Source organism: Camellia sinensis, chromosome 8 (assembly GCF_055761805.1).
Source record: "Camellia sinensis isolate YWXY chromosome 8, ASM5576180v1, whole genome shotgun sequence".
NCBI lineage: Eukaryota > Viridiplantae > Streptophyta > Magnoliopsida > Ericales > Theaceae > Camellia > Camellia sinensis.
The window spans coordinates 140,419,100-140,441,892 of NC_138968.1; the positions used below are offsets into that span (position 1 = coordinate 140,419,100).

General features: G+C 37.5%; 1 protein-coding gene across 1 annotated transcript in view; it reads right to left on the reverse strand.

Moving 5' to 3' along the window:
* Positions 1-2,765: 2,765 nt before the first annotated feature.
* Positions 2,766-22,793, reverse strand: part of LOC145789375 (TMV resistance protein N-like) — a 110,675-nt gene continuing 90,647 nt past the window's right edge. Inside the window, exons 6-9 of the mRNA XM_082885607.1 lie at positions 21,284-22,415; positions 20,972-21,202; positions 19,996-20,797; positions 2,766-3,331 (exon numbers count right to left, since the gene is read on the reverse strand). Coding sequence (XP_082741733.1) covers positions 2,766-3,331; positions 19,996-20,797; positions 20,972-21,202; positions 21,284-22,415 — 2,731 coding nt within the window. The remainder of the gene's footprint in view (positions 3,332-19,995; positions 20,798-20,971; positions 21,203-21,283; positions 22,416-22,793) is intronic.

The window sequence follows — 22,793 nt, forward strand, 5'->3', positions numbered from 1 at the left end:
GGCCTTGAGAGCAGCTAGAGTTTTAGCTCTTTTAGGGGATTTTTCTTGTGGAGACCCTGCACCAAAATGTGTGAGTATAGAGGAGACAAACAAAAGAGTTAAAAGAAAGAGGAACTTAGAAATACTTACCCTTTTTCGAAGCAGCTCTGGTAACTCTAGTTGGAGGGGGTGAGGCTGCAGGAGAAGTGGTGGTAGCTGCAGAAAGAGGGGGAAGGTTCTCAACTGTTGCTGATGTAGCCTTCGAAGGCACTCCTAACCCTATTAGTAAGTCATGAGGATGTATAGATAAGCACACTTCTATATTGGCTGTCCACCAGTTCTGGAATCTTTTCAAAACTAAGCTAGATGGAAGAAAATGGGACAAATTGAAATTCATTCAATTCCTTCAGCAGTTTGAATGTTGCCGCCTCTAGCTTTGATTTGGATATTCTCAGGTTTCTAGCTATAAGGTGGACATTGAAGAAACTACAAAGTGGAACAAGTATCCCTTGAGTGAGCCCAAATTGTCTAGCAAACTGAGATGGGTAGTACACCTCAGATATGGATTTATAACCTCGAGGGTTTAAAGTGCCAATGAACAACTCCCTCGGTAGCAAAATTGAAGCCTACATATTTTTGTGTGGTGAGGTGGAGCACTCTTTATCAGCCAGAAAAGTTTGCAGCCAAGCAGGTCCTTTATTGGCATCAAAAGGACAAAAAAGGGAAGCAGGTGGAGAAATAGGGAGTTGGTGAAAGAAGGCAAGGTAATAAGCAAAAAAAGCAGGATAAAGAACAATCCTAGCATACTTTTCCCCGTAGGTGCTAGGATCCTGAACAAGGAATTTTAGGCATTTTTGATGCAAATCAGTGAGATAGGCAAAGAGCCAGAGTTGGAGCACCCAGAGAGGACCTCCTTGGTTAGCATCAAGAGGTCTTTCGCAAAATTGGGAGCAGGCTCTGTAAACATGGCCTAATAGATATAGGGCCACGGCTATGCGTTTTTTCAAAACAAGAGCCTTCGCAAGTGGAGCGAATTCAGGCATAACCCGTTGAGAAGATGTACAAAAGAGAAACTTACACAGCCAGTATAAAATGAAAGAAAAAAGTTCTCTGTCTCTCACGGGGCCTACCCTTTTATTTTCAGCCTTTACAAAATCACTATAGGAGGAATTTAAAGGTGGAAGGGAAAAATTGACAGACAAGTCTGGGTAGGCAGGTGTAAAAGGAGTACCAAGAGGTGAAAGCCCTAGGAGATGGCAGATATCAAGAACGGTGGGGGCCATCATACCGCACCGAAACTGAAAAAAATTAAAAGCCATGTTCCGAAAACAAAGAGCAGTAGGAATAAAAAAGGGGTCTTCAGGAATAATGAACCTAGAAAGACGAAGGGCGTCAAGAATGCAGAGCTCTTGCAAGTCATCTTCTCTCGTAGGTACAACTCTGTCATACCATTCCTCTCATTCAGTTCTCAAAGTCGGCCAACAACGGTGAGGCTGGGTCATTCTCCAATTACTCTAGTTGAGCCCTCCTTCGTAGAGAAGAAAGTGGTCCTCCAATGGGGGTATAAAGCTGGAAGTTGGTCAGGGGCTTCCCGAAAGATGGGACCTAGGACATACTCTTGTTGGTTGCTGTGGCGAGGAACAAAGAGACGTCCATCTATGGTGCTTGACTTATCAGTTGTTAGCTTGGCGATTTCTTTATCAATACATTGTTTCAAAGCCATGGTAGGGCTGATACGGTCGCCAACAAGCACTTTCAGCGAGGAAAGATCCATTGGTAGCAAGCAGCGAGGAAGAGAGGGTAACAGAAGATCGGTAGAAAGAAGGGTTTGTGTGTTAAAAGAGCAAGTGATTTCAAAGCACGAAACAAAAGGGTTTTAAAAGCTTTTGTGTCTGGAAAATATATTGCGTAAGTCGTTAAGTACTAGAAGTACGAATACAAAGAGTTTCCTTCAATATTGATACTTTTGGAGGGAAAAACATATTCTGGATGCTGATGCCAGCTTCGAAGTAAAGTATTTGGCTTCGAAACCAGATTTTGGCGCCAAAAGCCAAATAACAATGGCTTCGAAACAGAGAAGCCGGCTTCAAAGCACATTTCCATACTTAAAAAGTAAGAATTCTCAAGTATTTGTGTTGCTTCAAAGGGTTTAAAGACCTGTTTCAGGTTTCTTAACGAAAGTAATGTCCTTTGAGGCAAAACTTGAGACTCCTTAAGGATGGGAATTGGTGTTCGAAACATCAAAACCAATGGTTGGTTTATAAAAAAAAAAGGGTTGTCTGTTGAACTAAAACAGCATGAACTGTTGTTCGAAGCAAAAGATGGTCAATTTAAAACTAATTGATCATATTAACCATGATCAGATGTTGGTTATGGTTGAAACAAGCCTTAAGTATAAGATTGCTAGATTCGAAGCACTGGTTCTAATTGAAAATCAGCCAAAACTGTCAACTTTATTCCATAAATTGGAAAAGTTCATAATTGGTTCTTTTTGGTGTATCATTTAAAACAATTGAGTCCAGGTTCGAAGGATGAGATTGTTCAGTTCGAAGCCCTGAGTTTGCATTTAAAGACAAGCGGAGACAATGCCAAACAAAGGAAAAGTCTTAGTTATATTAAGGCAAAAGCAATTACATTGAATGGCCCCCTTTGGGTATAAATTCAAGCTCATAGAAATAAGGAATAGAATAAATAACAAGATTATGAAAGGTTGTCCAACTATGGTCAATGAATTTCTATTCTTTCTTTATTCTATCCTCCATTTCTTCTAAGACTGGCTGCTGAAGCTAATGTGCTCTCACTTGATAAAAAAGCTCTTCAGCCTTTACTTCAAATGTTGTTTCTTTCAATCCTCGCTCCAGTTCACCCATATCCACGTCACCACTGTACGCAGAGTCTTTATTCTGAAAGTCATCGAACTTCTCGATGAGTTTCTCTGCTTCGTACTGGACATGAACTTGAAGGGATGAGAGTTGGTCCAAAGATTGGGCGGTTGCCATAGCAGTCTGATGCCAATGAAGGAGTAATGGGAGTTGGTCTAGAAACATGTGGAGTTCTGCTTGAGCAGTGGGGTTGAGGACCTGACCCCGAGTTAGGATATCACAAGCCCATCGAAAGTTCTTGAGAGGAACATCGTCCTCAAGAATGTCGAAAGGCAAGTGAGAGAAGGCTGTAAGCAAGAACTGGGCTTGCTTTCGCTTAGTTGGAGTAAGGGAAGGTGGAGGCGTGTAAGGAAGAAAGACCTTATCCGCAGAAAGGGCAAGCCCCAGTCTCTCTGTCCAGCAAGGAGTTGGCGGAGGAGAAGGTGTGGATGCTTCTATTTTAGGAGATGAGGAAGAAGGTGTGGATGCTTCTATTATGGGAGATGGCACGGGAGCAGAAGGAACAAAGGCATTAATGTAATCGAGCCAATCGGAAGAGCAGAGCTTCGCCTTCTTGGCTAAAAATGATGGATTGTGCCCTTGTGCCTCTTCTAGGCATCGGGTGGCAGGCGTTATCCTTGTAGACATGGAAGATGTGTACCATGCCACGAGTAAATTGTCCTTCAAATGGCATTGATGCTCGATAGGCACATAAGGATAAACTACCGAACTTCGAGCATCGGAGGAGAAATCTAAAGGGTCAGTGAACACAACAAAATGATGGTTGATTCGTTCCCTCAAATCACAGGTCTCAGGTGTTGACCAGCTTGTCCAGTCAGAAACCCCAGAAGAGGAAGAAGTTGCAGCTTTATCCCATGCAGAGGTTTGTGAAGAAGAGTTTCCCGAGTCCATATTTGCAACTTTCCGAATCAAAGGTTTGAGAGTAGTTTGTTCGAAGTACAAGGGTGAGTCAGAGGAAGAACTTCTTGTATCTATATCTGCAACTTTCTGAATCGAAGGATTAAGGGCAACGTGTTCGTAATCCAAAGGTTGGTAATTTGCAAAGGCTTCCATGACTTGAATATAGAAAGGTGGATAAAGGTGGCTAATGAATGCGTGGAGGTTCTTTCGAGGGGAATCAACATTATTCAATGACTCTTCATGTGCCCGATCAATAGAGAAGAAAGTTGATTCGGCCATAGAAGAAGTATCAGTCTGTACGAGTGCTAAGGTATTGGGGTGTTCAAAAGATTGAAAGAGAATTAACGCAAATGATCATCAATAAGTGACGGTTGTGTTTCCAGAATATAGATCCCATGCGCGTTCTAAAAAACGCGGGAGAAAGGCTTTGATCCGCTAATATCACCAAATATTGGGTATATTAGTGCGCGGGGCAATGTTGGCTACATATTTTGTAAAAGCCAATTACAATTCAACACGTGGCAGAGTAAGGGTTATACTGAAAGAATGTTTAAGTCTTCGATCATGATCGTACATGTGGCAATTGATATTGTTTATTGCGTGGTCCGAGTAGCATTGGATCAGCAAAGAGATACAAGGTGACGTGGCTTCAACGGTTACTCACATTCAAATTCAAATATAGGAGGGAAGCCCAACTGCAAGTGATGGCGTAGTGGAACTACTTATAAGGTAGCATGATCAGCGATCACGGAGGAGCAGTTCGACGGTTTGAAGTGCAGTTCGATGGTCATCTTTGAGGAGTATAAATAGCAGGGAAGGCCCCAGAAAAAGTCCCCAGACTCAGATCCAACAAACCAGTCTTACTTTACATATTTTTCTTTCCAGTTTTACATTTCCAGCTTTACATTTCCTGTTCTTTAAATTCCTGTTCTTTATATTCCTGTACTTTAAATTCCTGCACTGCACTTCATTCATAGGAGTAGTTTCACGTAGATTGTCGCTGTAAACCTCTACGAGGTTGAGTTTGGATCATTGTAAGTTTTTCATACTAATGAAATACTTCAATTGCTTTTTATTTAACTGTTCTTGTGCTTAAATTCTCCTAAATCAAGCCACCAGTAAAAGTCCTCTTCATTGAGGCTGAAAGAACTACAACACAATCGTTTGATAGTTGGTTGGCAATTAAAATTCTGTAAGGACTGATTGATCCTTGCTGACACGCTCGCAATTACAAAAATAATCTTCGAAAGCCAAAAAGCCAACAGTATGTCATTTTCTGTCTAATTTTTAATAGAAATTAATGGCCAAAGTACAAAAAAATAAATATTAAAGGCCAAAATGAAAAAGTGACCAAATATAAATAGGGCAAAGCATAATTTACCCCCCAAAAAATACACTTGTCTATATCTGTCATTCACTTTCCGTTAATCTGTTAATTTAAACTGTGGTTTCGTTTCTCTAATATGGGAGAATTTAAGTAGTCTGGCCTCCCAACCAATAATCCGAACTATTCATTTTGTAAATTTTTCAATTTATTATATTATTTATGAAAAAATTAGTTTGATATGATAATTGTAATATTTTCATTTTGTTACATTTATCTTTAAAAAAATAGATGATAAATATATATCTATTTTTGAAAATAGACTATTCATTTTTTACAGACAAATATGATAAAATGAAAATGTTACAATTATCAGACTGACATAATCTTTTTCATCGATGACATACATTAAGGATAGCGATTCTGGTTTAAACCCGACCCGTTGATGTTTGGATCCGGGTTTCATTGTCTCATATGTTTGTTCATGTCTTATTCCTCCCTATTTCTCATTGAGTTTGGTTATTGGAATGTCTTGATTATGTTTGGAATAGGTTGGTAGCTTGTGTTTCAAAACTGTGTTGTCTAGAATTTTGCCTCTTCGCTCGAGCGAAACTTCTTGCGCTCGAGTGGTACGCTCGAGCGGTCCTTGAGAACTCTTAGTACTTTTGCAGGCCTACAGAGATACTAGGAGGTGGTGTTTTTCGCTCAAGCAACACTTCTTGCACAAGAGCTGTGTTGGCTCAAGTGGCCCTTCTTGAGCTCGAGCGGTGGTCTTTTGTCTGCAAAACTTCTGGAAGATGGTATTCTTCGCTCAAGCGATACTTCTTTCGCTCGAGTGGTGCAACTTATTGTGTCTGGTCGCTCAAGCGACACTTCCTGCGCTCGAGCAATCTGCGCGTATATCAGTTCGTAAAGTTACATTTCTGAGTCACTTTTTCACTTCTTTCTAAACATTCTAAAAACCCTAAATCTACACACACTCTCTCTCTAAAACTCACATTTTCTCTACAAATACACCTAGATTCTTGATTTCTCCACCCTACTCCCTTTGTTAAAAAGTAGAGCACGCCGGAGGCTTCTTTTTTATCCGAACGAAGTTAGGTTTGGGCATTGTTGAAGTTTCTCCATCTCTTGTCTTGTCTTCTAAGCTTGAGGTAGGGATTCTCCGCACTTTTTTTTTATAATTTTTAACTTAGTTATTTGCTATTTCTAAAACGGCGTTGGGATTTGGAGGTTTGTGAACAAACAAGGGTTTTTGTTTAAAATTAAAAAGAGGGGTTTTCAAATGGATTCTTGAAAAGGTTTATGGGATTGTAAATGATGATGAGTTGTGATAAAATGATGTGTTTTCATCCTTGGAATTGGTTTTCAAAGAGAAAGGGGGTTTCGCCCTAGAAATGTTAAATGTTGATTTTGAAATCACAAATGGAATTGATGCTGGAAATGTGGAATTGGTTGATATTGTTGAGGATGGTAGAGTTGGGTATGTGTTACCACTCACATCTTGAAATTTGGAAAGTTTATCTTTTTGAAAATTATTTCTCTGTTTGGAGATATATTTGTTGGGCGATCGGTAGAGGATAGCTATGATTGTTGTAGAAATTGCATGAGAATTAGGTGAATTGAAACTAATCTCTCATCCATTTGTATTGAGCATTGTTGCATATTGAAAACATTGAAAATGTTATTGTTTGAAGAAAAAGGGTTGAATACTTGGTGAATCTGGGTAGGGGGTGTGGTTATAATATTAAGTTGGCCTGTGTGTCCTTAGTGAAAGACTAGAAACCCACGCGGATAGGTGTTGAGCCTTTCGGTTAATATTGATAAAAATGACAAATTGATAGTATTTGTATAGTCTACTTGCAGACACGTACCTAGAGATTCACAGAGTCATATTCATTGCCTTGTTTTCTATTGTAAAGGAAATAATTTCATAATTATAATATAAACCTGGCATTGCATGATTTTGGAAAGAGGTATAAAATGTTTTGACACGAGCATTGCATATGCATAACACCTTATATCTTTGTTAAGATTCATAAACTGTGTTAGAGTATTTCTACTAGGCTTTGGCTCACTCTATATGGGAAAACCATTTTCAAGTGCTGATGATATGCTTTCGCCAAGGCAATAGCTCGGGAGGACATTAGAGCTGAAGGCTTCATTTGTTTATTTGTTGTATATGTTTTTGTACAAGCCACGGGCTTTAACTGTATTGGATTTAAATCCATTTTGTTGTAACCAAGCATTGACTTGGAAAGTTGTAAGACTTTAGGGTATTTCTTATTTGTTTAACTCTTATTTCATATTCTTAACTTGTAACACATGTTATAGATTCAGAGTTAGAACTTGAAAATGTATAACTGCATGTGCTACATTTTGTACACTCTGATTATATGAAATGGAAAGGATATTGTATTCAAAATGGTATTGTCATTTATTAATATTGTGGATGGTTTTATTGTAATTGTTTTGACGTGTTACATTAAGTGCCTTACGAAATAAACAATTCAAATTATCAAACGTGACTCGTGGTAGGCCCCATGAACGCCTCAAATTCTCTCATGTTCTCAACATGAGAGAAATTTTCTTTCTTTTTTTTTTGGATAAATTACAAATACACTTCTTGAGTTTTGCTTAAAATACAAATCACTCCTGTGGCTTTGGAAATTATATTCCACCCATTGAAATTTCTAATTTCATAATAAATGGCCCATTTTATTCATAAATCATCAAATCAATTACTAATTTTTAATGATATTAGAAATATATTTCAATTATTAATTCAAATAATTTTATTATTGTATATATGAATATTTGGAAATTTTATTTTTCAATTAATTCTATTAAATAAAAAAAATTCTAGAAAGGGACTATTTATAATTATTCAAAATACAAAGAGTAATCCCTATTTTAAGAAAAATTCAGAGGGTGTATTTGAAATTTATATCTGTTTTTCTAGACGCGAGAAAATTAACCTTTTAACTTCTCAAATTACAGCTATTTTTTTTTATAAATATATTAATATTCTGGGACAATTAAAAAAAATATTAAAAAACTAGAATTTGAACCTTATAACAAAACTAACCCTAAATTTTTAATTTTACTAATTTAAATCTTAAATTTTGATTTATTTTTAATCTAAATCATTTTCCTATCATTAAGTAAAATCAATAAAAAAAAATGAGTATTTTAATGATTAAATGTTTTTTTGCCTGTTTTACTTAACGAAAATAAGCAAATTGTTTAAGGTGAAAATAAATCAAAAGATAAAGATTTAAATTAATTAAATAAAAAATTCAGGATTTATTTTGTTACAAAACTCAAACTCTAGAGATTTTTTTTTTTTTTTTTTTGTAATTATCCCTAATATTTTTGTTTCAATCCAACAAAATAAAATACTATGTAAATTGTTTTTGATAAGTTATAGGACTCACACCTAGTCTGGAGATTGGAGGCTTTTTTTTTTTTTTTTTGAAAATTCATAATTTAGTATAAATTTTAAAAAATAATTGCAAATTCACAAAAAAAAATTTAAAATTTTAATTATTAATATTTATAAATTTATCACCAATTTGTAATTATTTTTAAAAAATTATTAATGATTTAAGCAGTTAGCCCTTATAGAAAATAATACATATAATTATCATTATCCTTACAAAGGAACTCTCCAAAGGAATCTTTTAAATTAATGTCACCCAAAAAAAAGAGAGAAAAGATCTAATTAATTATAGTCTAGATGAATTATAAAGATAATGGCGGAACAAGAAAAAAAAAATATAATGAAATGAAATATAAAATAATGTTAAAAATAGTCAAAAAATCAGATAAAATGGATAATTATGTATTAGAAAAAAATAAATAATAGTAGAATATAAATAGAAGAAGACCTATATAAGCAATTAGAATTAGGGGTTGTTTGGAATATTTTAAATAAGTGCACTTTTTAACTTTTTATGAAATATGGGTTGGGTATGGATTGGATTTGAGGAATTGGGGTCACTGACTGTTGTGCCTCATTTTGAGGTGCATTATAAGCTTATTTTTATGATCTGAACCGTTGAATTTGTAGGATTTGTTGCGTACTTCATGCCTACCAAAAATCATATTAATCGGATATCAATAACTGTATGATTGAATTGCATATGTTTATACTATTTTTCAAAAGAAAAACTTGTTTATTTTTTTGGTTATCAATCATATAATTATTGATATTCGATTAATATGATTTTTGGTAGGCATGAAGTACTCAACAAACCCTACAATATGAACAGTTCAGATTATAAAAATAAATCCATAATGCACCACAAAATGAGGCACAACAGTCACTACTGTGCCAAAGGCACAATTGTGAACCCAATTCCTGGGTTTGAAGTGATGTTGTAGAGATGTGATGTGACTTAAATAAGATGATGCGACTTAAATAAGATAGTGACTTTTTAACTTTTTGATTTAGGGGATGACAAACAAGGCCTTAATTAGTCTGCGAGAAATATACTAATTATAAAAATACATATGCAGAGGATAATTAAGTTAACAATAAATTAAAATCTAGGCCTAATCACAATTTTTTATAACCTTTATACTGTGTTTGGTTCATGGATATGGGGAGAGTTTTGGAAAGGGAAAGGAAAAATAGGTGAAATGTAAGTGAAATATAACTAAATTTCACATATGTTTCACACCCCGTTTCCTTTCCCTTTTCAAATCTCTTTCTAAATCAAGTACCAAACATTATGCTATTTTTAAGACTAAATTGATTCAAATTAAATACTTTAGAGACTTAATTGACAAAATTGAACTTTAGAGACTTGAATGAAAAAGGTATAAAATTTTAGGGACTATTATTGTAATTTATCCTATATATATATCCCAATAAAAACAAAAACAATGGACTCAAATGCCAGTGCTCTTTTTCTTTTTCTTTTTAAATTTAAAAACTCATTGCTGGGTGTTTAAAGTAGGAGTGGCTGGGTGTTCAAAATTGCAATGAGTGAACTTGTTGAACATATATGTATTAGTAATAAAAAAAAATCAGGGTGTTTAATTAGCTAAAAGAGTAGAGTCGCCGTTTCACAGTGCCAGAGAGAGAGAGAGAGAGAGAACCTGAAATTGATTTGAAAGAATTTTTTCTATCAGCTTGTTGTTTTGCTTATTCTCAACCAATTTGAAGCAATTCTTGAAGGACAGTTCGGCAAAATTATTGCATTTGGATGGACTCCTTAATATTCTTAATGATGGGCAATTAACAACTCGTAGTTTCTGTATTTCAGATGAAATCTCTGGCAATTCTTGAAGCTTCTTGCAACCATTCAAATACAATTTCAACAGCCTTAAAAGTTGATTCATGCTTTCAGGTAAACTTTCCATATTATTTCCACTAAGATTTAATTCTTCCAAGGAGTAGATGTTGTTAGGTTTTATTTCTTGGCAATCCCGTTTGACAAAACTCCTTTCAGTTGTATTTGTTTTCGCACTTTTTATTTCAGTGAGGCTATGAGAGTTTAGATGCTAATCCAACCTGAATTGTGTCTTTCAGAGAAGTTTGTGATGCTAATGCTTTCAAGATTGCCACTTCGCTGATTATGACGGGGATCGAGCTGCCCGGTCAGCTCGCGGGGGTCCAGGGGGCAGCGCCCCTTGGCGGGGACGAGGGGCAGCGCCCCCGAAGCAAAATGCAAAAATGCATTCCAAGTTGCCTGGCCGCTCGAGCGAACATTCCCGTGCTCGAGCGGAGAATCCCTGGTTCCAGCAGTTTTGGTCGCCTATAAAAGTACTGAGCTTTGTGATTTCGCGCTCGAGTGGGTTATATAGCGCTCGAGCGGACCTCTGTTATATCACACGCATATTTTGCTGAAGCCGCTCGAGCGGGCTGTTGGGCGCTCGAGCCGAGATCGCGGGACAGATTCTATAAATTCGCGTGTTGGGTCAGATTCTAGGATTACTCCTCCAGATCTTCTTTTTGGGTTCTAGGGTTTATATTTGGGGATATTTTGTGAGTTTTCTTTGATGTTTTGTTTGAGTATTCAACTCATGGTTTAAAGATTATACATCAAAGGTTTGTTTGTTTATTCTACAAGAGAGAGAGAGAGAGAGAGTTGTTCTTCGGTGGATTCTGAAGAATTCGAGCCTGAAGCTTCGGTGGAATCTGGAGTGGCTCTTCAGAAAGACAATTCCGTGGTGAAGATGGGCTTGGAAGAGGCACATAGAGGTTGGTTCAATTAGGCGTTGTGGATTCGCTAGATAATTGAGAGTATACCTGTGTAATTCCTTTAAATCTTTTTAGTGGATTGTTCTTTTGGCTGTTGCCCGTGGTTTTTTGATCATAATTGGAGGTGTCCAATTGTGGTTGTTTCACGTAAAATCGTTGTGTCTCTTTGTCTTGATTGTTTGATTGGGATTGTTATATTCTGCTTAATATTGATACATAATCACAAATCAACATCTATGAGGTTTCTAGATTTTTTCAATTGGTATCAGAGCAGGTCGTTCTATTTTTTTAAAAAAAAAATTCTTTTAGAATGAGATCTTGTTTGATTTGTGATAATGGATTCAATTCGTGAGGGAAATTCTATGGTTCGACCACCCCTACTTGACGGATCCAATTATTCTTTTTGGAAAGCTCGGATGAGATCTTTTTTAAAATCTATTGATGAAAAAGTTTGGCAATCCGTCATGAATGGGTGGACTGAACCAACAATTACTGTTGATGGAGTAACTTTCCCCAAACCAATTGATAAGTGGGACACAACTGATTACCAAAATAGTAGCTGGAATAGTAAAGCTATCAATTCTCTTTTTTGCGCTGTCACACTTGAAGAGTTTAGTCGTATCTGTAATTGTGAAGTCGCAAAAGAGGCTTGGGATATCTTACAAACTATTTACGAAGGCACTCCTTCTGTTAAATGCTCAAAACTTCAAAGGCTCACGTCTAGTTTCGAAAACCTTTGAATGAAAGATAGTGAGACCTTTGATGAATTTTATGCGAAGTTGAGTGACATTGTAAATTCCAGCTTCAATTTAGGTGAAAAAATACCGGAATCCAAGATTGTAGGAAAATTTTTGAGATCCTTGCCCGATCGGTTCCAACCAAAAGTTACGGCTATTGAGGAGGCTCAAGATGTTGACAACCTCAAGCTAGATCAGTTGGTTGGAAATCTCCAAACTTATGAGGCACATAGAAATTTCAAAAAGAAACAATAAGATGTTGTTTTTAGTAGTGCTCATAAAGTGGTGGAGGATTCTGATGAGAACTGTGAGATAGATTCCAAGATTATGAATGCTTTTGTTAAACAATTTAAAAAAACTTTTTTGAAAACAAATCCTAATCTTCTGGACTCTACTCATGCTCATAAATTTAAAGGCAAAGATAAACTTAAAATTAATTCTATAGCTAAGAAGGAGAAAGGAAAGATACAAGGGAACTCTGAAAGAGTCCAATGCTATCAATGCCAAGGTTTTGGCCACTTTGCTCAAGAATGCCCTACTCGTTTGAAGAAAAAGAAATCCCTCGCTGTCACTTGGGATGATGAATCAGAATCTGATGAAGACGAAAGTGACGATAAAGATCAAGGCGAAAAGGGACATAAGCAATTCCTTGCTTTCATTGTGGCTTCCGAAATTGAAGGACAAACAGAGTCTTCGAAGACATCAGTTGAGAATACCACTGATGATGAATCCTCGGAGAGTGATCATGAAGAGCTTGAGCAAGCCTATGAAAAGCTGTATAAGGAGTCTCTTAATTTATTCAAATTAAATGACAAACTCACAAAGAAACTCAAAGCATGTGAAGGTGAGAATGTCAAACTTAAGGAGGAGATTTCCGAGGCTAGGATCAATGCTATCAAGATAGCTGATGATCAACAAGTTCTTTGTGCAAAATTGTTGACTTGTGAGACAGAGAGGAATAAGCTACAGGAAACCCATGCCATGTATGAAGAAAAGATTGAAACTCTCGAGATGTAACTGTAGACACCCCATTTTTGACTGTCCTCAAAACTTGGACGTCACCGTTTGAACACTCGGTGATTATCCATGTTTGTGTTCGTTTGGAGTTCCCGGAGGTCTCGGCTCGCGCGCCTTGCCTCAGGATCTCCGAACTTGACTGTTTAGTGTCTGGTTTTACACCAAACACTTGTGTTTTGCCTTGGAGGGGCAGGGAATGCCTTGTGAGGCATCCCCACACATCACCGGCAGTGGCTAGAGGCCACCGGCTGGTTTTTGCTTCTATCGGCACTTTTTATTGCCGGTCGGCACTATTTGTTGCCGGTCAGCACTATTTAGTGCCGGTCAGCACTCCTTTTGGCCAAGATGGCATTTTTGGCCGGCCGACTACTGTGCATCTGCTTTTGCAGATATTTTAAGACAGCTGTCTTGCTTTTGCTCCCCTCCATACACGTGTATGGAGGGATCTCCCTCTTATGAAGCTTGTCTTGTAAGCTTTACAAGACAAAAGCTTCTATATAGAGAGGGGCTCTCTCTTGTTGCTAGGGTTAGAGAGTTTAGACATTTTAGGGAGAGGAAAACACAGACCAAGCTCTGGTTTTAGGGTTTGAGTTACATACACATCCTATCTCTATATTACTCTTGTGTGTGTTTTAGTCCATACTATTGCACACAAGCACCTAGTGTTTCACCTTTCTCTTGAAACTGAGGTTCTAAGGGACTGATTTTGAAGTTTTGGTGTTGGATTCAAGCCAAGGAGGACCATTGGAGCATCATTTGTAAAGGGGTCTTCAAGGGTGAGAATCTAGTCCCATTATTCCCCATTTTTGCATTGATTTTCTACCTGTCTTAGAGCTATTTTCGTGCTTATTGTATAACATAAAAAAGTTCTGTTTTTTAGTCCTCTTGATTGTTTATTAAGGGTGTTTTGTGGTTTGAGGGTGTTTGACCCCTCTTAGGCCTTGAAAGGCCTCATTTTGTGCTATTTTGTGCTAGTTTCGGGACTTTGGTGTTTGGGCCTCTTCACCACTGAAATCTTAAGGGATTTCAGTGGTGGAGATGGTACCTTGAAGTCTCTAAAGGGAGAGGGCCACCCCTTCTCCTTGTTGTCCTTGAAAAGGGCATGTTTTGGCCTCTAAAAGGAGCCTATGTTTGAGTGTGTGTTGAGCATGTATAGACTATTTTTCATGCTTATTTTTCCATAATATAACATGATTTTAAATTGGTTTTGGTACTCCATGCATGCTTAGCATAGTTGCCATGTAATGCCTTGTGATTCCTTAACATGTCTTAGGTTGTGTGCCTTTGTTTCTAACATGTTTTAGGCTTACATTTGTGAAGATTTTGTGCTTATCTTGACATGTTTTAGGTCTGTCCATAAGTGTTTGGGTTGATTTTGGCATGCATCATACATCCCCTTTGCATTTTGGCTTGTTGGCCTTAAGTGTGTGAGTGTATAGCATGCTATTCTTGCATTGATTTGGTGATTTGGGACCATCCACCATGTTATTTCAGTCCTATTTGCATGCCTATATGTTTACCTTGGATGCATCTTTAATGCCTCATAAGCTTGTGTAGCAATGCTCCATGTTTTGGTGATTATGCATGCCTTTGTTTTTGAGTCATTTGGATGCCATCTAAGTGATTCTTAGGCCTTGTATTAATGTCCTAAAACTCTGTTTTTGGTCAATGAGTTCATGCCATGTTTGGTCTTGCTAAGTGTAGTTCAATACTTCATTGGTTTGTTTTGAGCACTTAGGCCATTTGTTGCATGCTTCGCTTGATTTATTGCTTGGTTTGGCACCATGTTTTAGCATGATTTTAGAGCTCATGTTGCATGCTAATTGTCCATGAAATCCCTTTGCGAGTGTGCTTGAATGTTGCTTGCTTAATGCTTGATGCTTGGACCATAACATGTGTATGTGTGCATGTGTGTTTAGCCTCCATTTTTGGGCATTTTGGCCACTGTTTTAGGCCTTATTAGAGCTGCCCAAACCATGTTTAAGACCACCTTTTCATTGGTTAGCATTACCTCATGTTCGCGTGTATGCTTGCATAAGTTTGTTGCCATGTCATGTTGCATCCTTAGCTTGCATGCCTAGGTTGCATTGCACCTTGCATGCATGCCTTATTCCTTGACTTGATGATAGGAATTGAGCCTTAGTTTGTTTGATTGATTTGCATTTCATCTGATATGAAAGTTACATACTTGATCCCTTGGGCCATCATGCATGGAAATGCGTGATTGGTGATCCGAGAATCGAGACACATGCCCCTTTGAGTCATTACCATGATAAGGGACATGGTTGGTGCATATATGCCTTGAATTGTGCTGCCATGCTTTGCCTTGCCCTCTGTTGCTGTCATTTGCAGATTCTGCAGGAACACTCTGCCGACCGGCAGTGTAAAGTGCCGATCGGCAATCATTTCCCTGCCGACAGCTTAACTTTGTGCCGGTGGCCACATCCCACTGCCGGTGGCAATTCCATGCAGCCGGTGATGTCTCCCAGCATCCAAGGAAGCAGTCCTGAGGTTTTGGCAACCTCCAAAGGAGTGAAGGAAGGAAAACAGAGGCAGCTCACGCATGGCGGCGCATTTCCCGAGGCGATTTACTGTTTTCTTAGCTTAATTAAATTTGCTTAGTTGATTAGACAATTTGTAATATTTAATTAGCTTGCGTAGGTAATTAATTTGTAATATTTATTTGGTCCCTCCGAGTGAGGGCAAATCTGTAATAAGTGTGTGTGGGTAGTGTGCATGTCTTCCAATCCCCACTTCTTTCTTCCCTTTTATTTACCCGCCTATGATGGTAGACTAAGGCATATTTAATTTAGCATACCTTATGCTATGCATGCGTGCATCCATACATTTGTATTACATACATTAGGCTCGGTACATCATGCTAACTGCATATGTACTTCAATTCCCAAATTGAATATGTGGTAGTTGATCGCATTTCACATGCCATGTTTAGGGTTAGCCGAGCCTGTCTAGATTGCATTGTTGCATGTGTTGCATTAGCCATTTTTAACATGAACTAGGACACGTATTTTTGCTAACTAGTTTGTTGTTTTGGCATGGAGTACGATGTAAGTATTTATGCTTTAGCATACCACATGCGTGTGAATGCTGCCATGATAGTATGCTTATCATGTGGCTAAGTGCTTATGTGAGATAAACTGTTTGAATGCCTGTGGGTGAAGGTTGGACTGCCCGAGTTGGAAAAAACTCATTGAAATCCGTATTTTAGCCTACTTACGAGTAGCAAATTCCAAAGCGCTTTTCAAAACCGAACGGATATGCAATGTTTATTTCCAAATTAGGCAATCTAGTCTATACTTGTTTGCTGCGCGCATAACATAGTAATTCTAGGCTAATAAATGGAATAAGAACACGTAATGTTTTCAAAATCGGATATCATGGTTAGTAGAGGCCGGTCTTCGGACCGGGCGAAAGGGGGTGCTCATAGCTGACCTTCCCCGATTGTACCCAAGCTCCCGAGTCGAGACAACTCCGGTGATGACGGACATGTGGCCTTCGGCACTGAGTCAGGGTTTCCTAAATTTCCCCATTAAAAAATATTTAGGTGGCGACTCTGTATCTGGCAAAGCAGTCCATGTTTGGCACTACTTTTTCAAAAATCTGTTTCTCAAAACGATTTGCCAGATTTGGACTCTTTGGTTCAGATTAAGAACCGCGACAACAAAATCGCGAGTCCGAACTGTAGTAGCGAGGGTCCCTCGCGGACTTGTTACAGTAACAAGTTGCTTTGGAAGAACTAATGATCAAGAAAGAGGAAGAGCTCAAGTGTGCCATGGTTACCATTGGTCTTTGGAACAAAGGATCAAAGACTTTGGAGGATATCATTGGGTTTCAACAAATCTGTTCTGACAAGAGTGGCATTGGCTTTGGAGGTAAGAAAGAGCAACAACAGAGTGCATCCACATCTCATGATACTAGAACTCAAGGAAAAGGAGGACAAAAGATTCAACATGAGGATAGACTTCTCAAACTTCCTAGAGTTGGTAAGGTAAAAGAAAAGAAGGTACACCCTGTTTTTATTTGTCATCATTGTGGTATGCATGGTCATATTCGCCCTTATTGTTATAAGTTGCATGGGAGAGTGTCTCAAAAGGGTCGGAATTCGAATACTTTTTGGGTTCGGAGACAACCTTACATGTCTAGAAATACCAAGATTCATGAGGGTGTTCACAATGCCATGACTCTTACCAAGTCCGCTAGACCTGATTTTGTTAAGACCAAAAAGATTTGGGTGAGAAAACTTGACTTGTGTTAATGTGTTTACTCTGTTTAGTTTTTGGGGTCTCTGTGTTTTTTTTAATGAGAAAAAAATGTATGCATTTTTGTTTTTTATCTTACTTTGGTTAAAGAAAAAGAAAAAGAAAAAAAAATCCAAAAAAGATTTTCTTAGTATGGTTTTGCACGTTTGAAATTTTTGAGTGGTCCTTGGTGCATATTGGAATTGATGAGAATATCCATTATATGTTAATATATGTGTGCTTTCTATGGTCATTACTCATTTTGGAGTGTGTGTTTTTTGATTAGTATGTCTCATTCTGTACACACTTTTGGATTAGCAAATATGGGAGTCTTCCGCCTTAGTGATTTTTTTTTATGGACTTCTGGCATTGTATCTTTTGCTTTTCTAGAGGAATTGACCTATACTAGCATATCATGGGTGATGTTGAGTCTCTTAACCATCTTCCATCTTTTTGCATCTCCACGACTTTCCCCTCTATTCTTTGTAGTCCAGCCATGAGGAAAAGGCTACCTCAGAGTCACTAACCAGGCCATCCTTGTTATATCCATGCTTCTCTGGTTCGGTTTCCATACTCTTGAGCGTATCAGCCGCCAATGAGTGTGCAAAAGAAAAAGAAAAAGAACAAGAAAAAGAAGAAGAAAAAATATGCAAAAGAAAAAAAATATGCAAAAGAAAGAAAAGAAAAAAAATGTGAAAAAAAAAGGGATTCATTGATTGAGGGGGAGCCTCCGCTTTTACTCACCAAATACCCCTTGATTCCTAGTGGTTTGACTTTCCTTAGTTGTGCTCAGATTCTCTTGTCGGAGGTGCAGCTTTCATATCACTACTAGGATTTGAATCTTGTGTTTGTCGAACTCCAAGAGTCACACACACACTTTTCTCATGGGATCTATGCTTTTCACATAATGCATCACTTTCTTTTATGAGGAATTTTCTAGAGGCTGTGCACATTGTGTTTTCTTGTAATTGGGCTTCTTGGATAATCTTGTGTGTTTCAAGGTACTCATCTGAAATTTTTTGCTTGCTCTACCATATTATTTTTGTCGTTTTCTTCTTGTTCACTGTTTTTAGTGTGTGTGGTTGTTTTTAGTGAAGGGGAGTTTGGTTTATCTTTACAAGAGTTTGTTTGCATGATCACTTTGATTTGTTTGGTAAGGGAGATTGGCTTTAGTTGTTTTGCATGTTGCTTTGCATTCTTGCATGCTCCTGATATTTACATCATCATATCATTGCTTGTGTGGTTTATGATCTTGCTTTAGTTGATTAAGTTTCCATTGTCAATTCGTGACAAAAAGGGGGAGGTTGTTCTTGTTTTCATGCACATGTGTAGTGTGATTTCATCCATTCATGTGTCGGGTGCATGTGTCTTAGTTTTCAGGTTTTCATGCTACATGTTCTTAAAATCTCCAAGTCGCATCTATTCATGTTTTCCATCTCACATGTTTATTTTTTTTAATATACTCCTGTGGGACTAATAATTATTTTGGAGATTGTGGCACTAATAACTATTTTGCAGACCATGACCTTGAGAAAGAAGTTGGCTTTTGTTAGATGTAATGGGTTGGGGTGTTTAGGATTTTATTTGTTAGGTGTGTTTTGTCACGACATTGCCAAATGGGGAGATTGTTAGGTTTTATTTCTTGGCAATCCTGTTTGACAAAACTCCTTTCAGTTGTATTTGTTTTTGCACTTTTTATTTCAGTGAGGCTATGAGAGTTTAGATGCGAATCCAACCTGAATTGTGTCTTTCAGAGAAGTTTGTGATGCTAATGCTTTCAAGATTGCCACTTTGCTGATTATGACGGGGATCGAGCTGCTCGGTCAGCTCGCGGGGGTTTAGGAGGCAGCGCCCCTTGGCGGGGATGAGGGGCAGCGCCCCCGAAGCAAAATGCAAAAATGCATTCCAAGTTGCCTATCCGCTCGAGCGGACATTCCCGCGCTCGAGCGGAGAATCCCTGGTTCCAGCAATTTTGGTCGCCTATAAAAGTACTGAGCTTTGTGATTTCGCGCTCGAGCGGGTTATACAGCGCTCGAGCGGACCTCTGTTATATCACACGCATATTTTGCTGAAGCCGCTCGAGTGGGCTGTTGGGCGTTCGAGCGGAGATCGCGGGACAGATTCTATAAATTCGCGTGTTGGGTCAGATTTTAGGATTACTCCTCCAGATCTTCTTTTTGGGTTCTAGGGTTTATATCTGGGGATATTTTGTGAGTTTTCTTTGATGTTTTGTTTGAGTATTCAACTCATGGTTTAAAGATTATACATCAAAGGTTTGTTTGTTTATTCTACAAGAGAGAGAGAGAATTGTTCTTCGGTGGATTTTGAAGAATTCGAGCCTGAAGCTTCGGTGGAATCTGGAGTAGCTCATCAGAAAGACAATTCCGTGGTAAAGATGGGCTTGGAAGAGGCACATAGAAGTTGGTTCAATTAGGCGTTGTGGATTCGCTAGATAATTGAGAGTATACCTGTGTAATTCCTTTAAATCTTCTTAGTGGATTGTTCTTTTGGCTGTTGCCCGTGGTTTTTTGATCACAATTGGAGGTGTCCAATTGTGGTTTTTCCACGTAAAATCGTTGTGTCTCTTTGTCTTGATTGTTTGATTGGGATTGTTATATTCTGATTAATATTGATACATAATCACAAATCAACATCTAGGAGGTTTCTAGATTTTTTCAGATGTGACCAATGGCTGTGGGGATAGATTTTAAATTACAGTAACTGAGATCTAGTTCAAATAAAGACTTTAACCCTGACAAAGCTTCAAGTCCAAAAGCCATGGAATTATCTCTCTCTCTTCGTAAAAACGAAGGCAAGAAGAAAGAACTCCGTGAATTAAATGAAGGCAAGAAGAAAGAACTCCATGAATTAGATGATATTCCTTTACACCCTCTTAGCGTTATTATTCCAAGCTTCTTCAGAAGTCCAATGGAGGATGGGAGTTGTCTAATTGCAGTCCAATCTGCACGAAGCTCAAATAAACGGTCCAAACCACCCAGGTCTTGCGGCAATTTGTCAAGTTTGGAGCAACCAGAAAGGATAAAAAATCTAAGATCTGTCAATTGACAAATGCTGTCTGGAATACTTCTCAAGTTGTTACAATCTCTCAAACTAATGAAATAAAGATTGGTAAAATGTCCAATTGAAGGTGGAAGTTCACTGATACCAGTCCCATCTAAACGATGCTTTGATAAACATCTCATATCTTCCAAGCTGACCAAAACTTTATCAAGCTTTGAGCACCCAGAGACAATAAAAACTTCAAGAGATTCCAATTGAATGCCATGTGGAAGACTCTTGAGACTTTTGCAGTTCTTTAAGTTTAAACAAATAAGCCTTTTGAGAATTCCAATGGATGGATGAAGATTAACCAAACCTGTACAACCTTCAAGAATTAGTCTTTCAAGATTTGGGACCCCTGTAAAGTATGGGCTTTTCATTAGAGATGTCGAGTGACTAAGATTCATGATCCTTAACTCGCCTAGATGCTGTTGAAGAAAAATAAAAATAAAAATAAATTACAGAACTTAAATATAAATAAATTACGAAAATTATATTGTGTCAAGGACTTTGCATCTTATTCGAAGTAATTAAAGAGAATGCGTATTCATACCATTGTTCCCTCCCAAAGTTGTTCAATGCTGCTATGGGTGAAGTTGAACAAGATGCTCTGGTTGAAATGTCGAAGGCATGTATTTCATAGGGTATCCTAACCAGTCAAGATAGCTTAACTTGTTAGAAAGATATTTGAGTTCTTCTGAGAGTTGCGTACAACAAATTTTGAGAATCCTTAAGTTTGACATCTTTGCAAAAGCTTTAGGCCTCAACTTCAATTGATCTAGACCTCTTAGGTCACTATACTGCATAAATATGCCTTCCACTTTGTTTGTTTCCTAATAACCACAAGCAAATAACAAGAACATAATATCAGAAGGCTGACAAAATTATGCAGAACTAGCTTTTGTTAATTAAACAATTTTTGAGTGTTCATGCTTTTCTATAAGACCTCTTACCGTATTGTCCATCAATACATGTTTTATATCTTCATCAAGCCATAGCCTAGTGCTCTTTCCAGGCTCTTTACGTGATTGCTCCCAAACAATATACTGCCCTAGTTCTTGTATCAAATCATGCATCAACAACTTATTGTATGAGACAGTTACAAGAGACTTTTCAACAAGAACATTTATTCCAATAAATGTGTGGAAGCCACAACTTTCTAGAATTTTTGTTACATCCTTTTTGTCATTCCCTTTGAAAAAACATGCAATATCTAAGAATATTTCCTTCTCTTCCCAATCTAATGCATCATAACTTATTCTAAGTACTTGTCGAACTTCCTTGAGAGGGCTTTTTTTCAGTCTGCTTAATGAACTTTCCCATTCATCTTTGTTTCGACCACAAATGAAAGAACCTAAAACTTTGAGAGCTGAAGGAACTCCTTTTGCAAACTTTACTGCATGATGTACAAGCTCTTCATAGCCTCCCATTTGTTGGTGTTTCCCAAAGGCTTTCGATACAAATAGTTCTATAGCTTCATCTTCTCTTAATTGCTCAACCTCATAGACATGTTTTATGCCATATCTAGTTAACGCATGTTTATTTCGAGTGGTTATAATGATTCTACTTCCAAAACTGAACCAATTGTGCTCTCCTGCCAATTTTTCAAGGTCGGTTGATTCATCTACATCATCAAGCATGATAAGAACCTTTTTATGACATACCATATGCCTTATCATCCGTACTGCACAACCATCACTTCGTACTTTCAAATCCTTTTTCATTAAGATTTCAGAAATTAGTTGTTGTTGCAAAGTTTTTAAACCACATTTTTTTGATACTTCTCTAACATTGTCAATAAAGCTGCAGCCTTGAAATTGGTAAGAGAGACATTCAGAAACATCTCTAGAAATAGTAGTCTTACCGATTGCACCCATTCCCCAAATTCCTATAACACGAGCATCACCCATCTCTAAACCTAGCAATTCAATCACTTTCTGCATATGAGAATCCATCCCAACTAGGTCTACGACAACGCTTGAATATGTACGAATTAATTTTGTAAAAAGTATCTCAACAACTTCTTGGATGAACATTGATTTAGACCTACAGATTTAGGGGGATAGTAATAAATTTATTCATCAAAACTCAAAAGAGCAATACGAAGAAAAAATTATTTTGGTAAAATGGTGATTAATTTTACTCATTGCAATTGAAATATTTTTTAATAGAAAGAAAAACATGAAAAGTGTTTATTTGCTTTATTTGAATGGCACATTGGGTTTCTAAATTTTCCCACAATTGATCTACTTTACTAGTTATTGAACTGCATTTCTTCAATTCTACTTTAATTTATTGTGAGAAACCCTCATGAAGATTTCTATTTTTGAGCTTTTTCATTTGTTATTATTCTTTATCCCCTTTTGGTTTTAATCTTTTTTTTTTTTAATCTTCTTTGGTCTGGAGGTGATATTGAACTAGAGA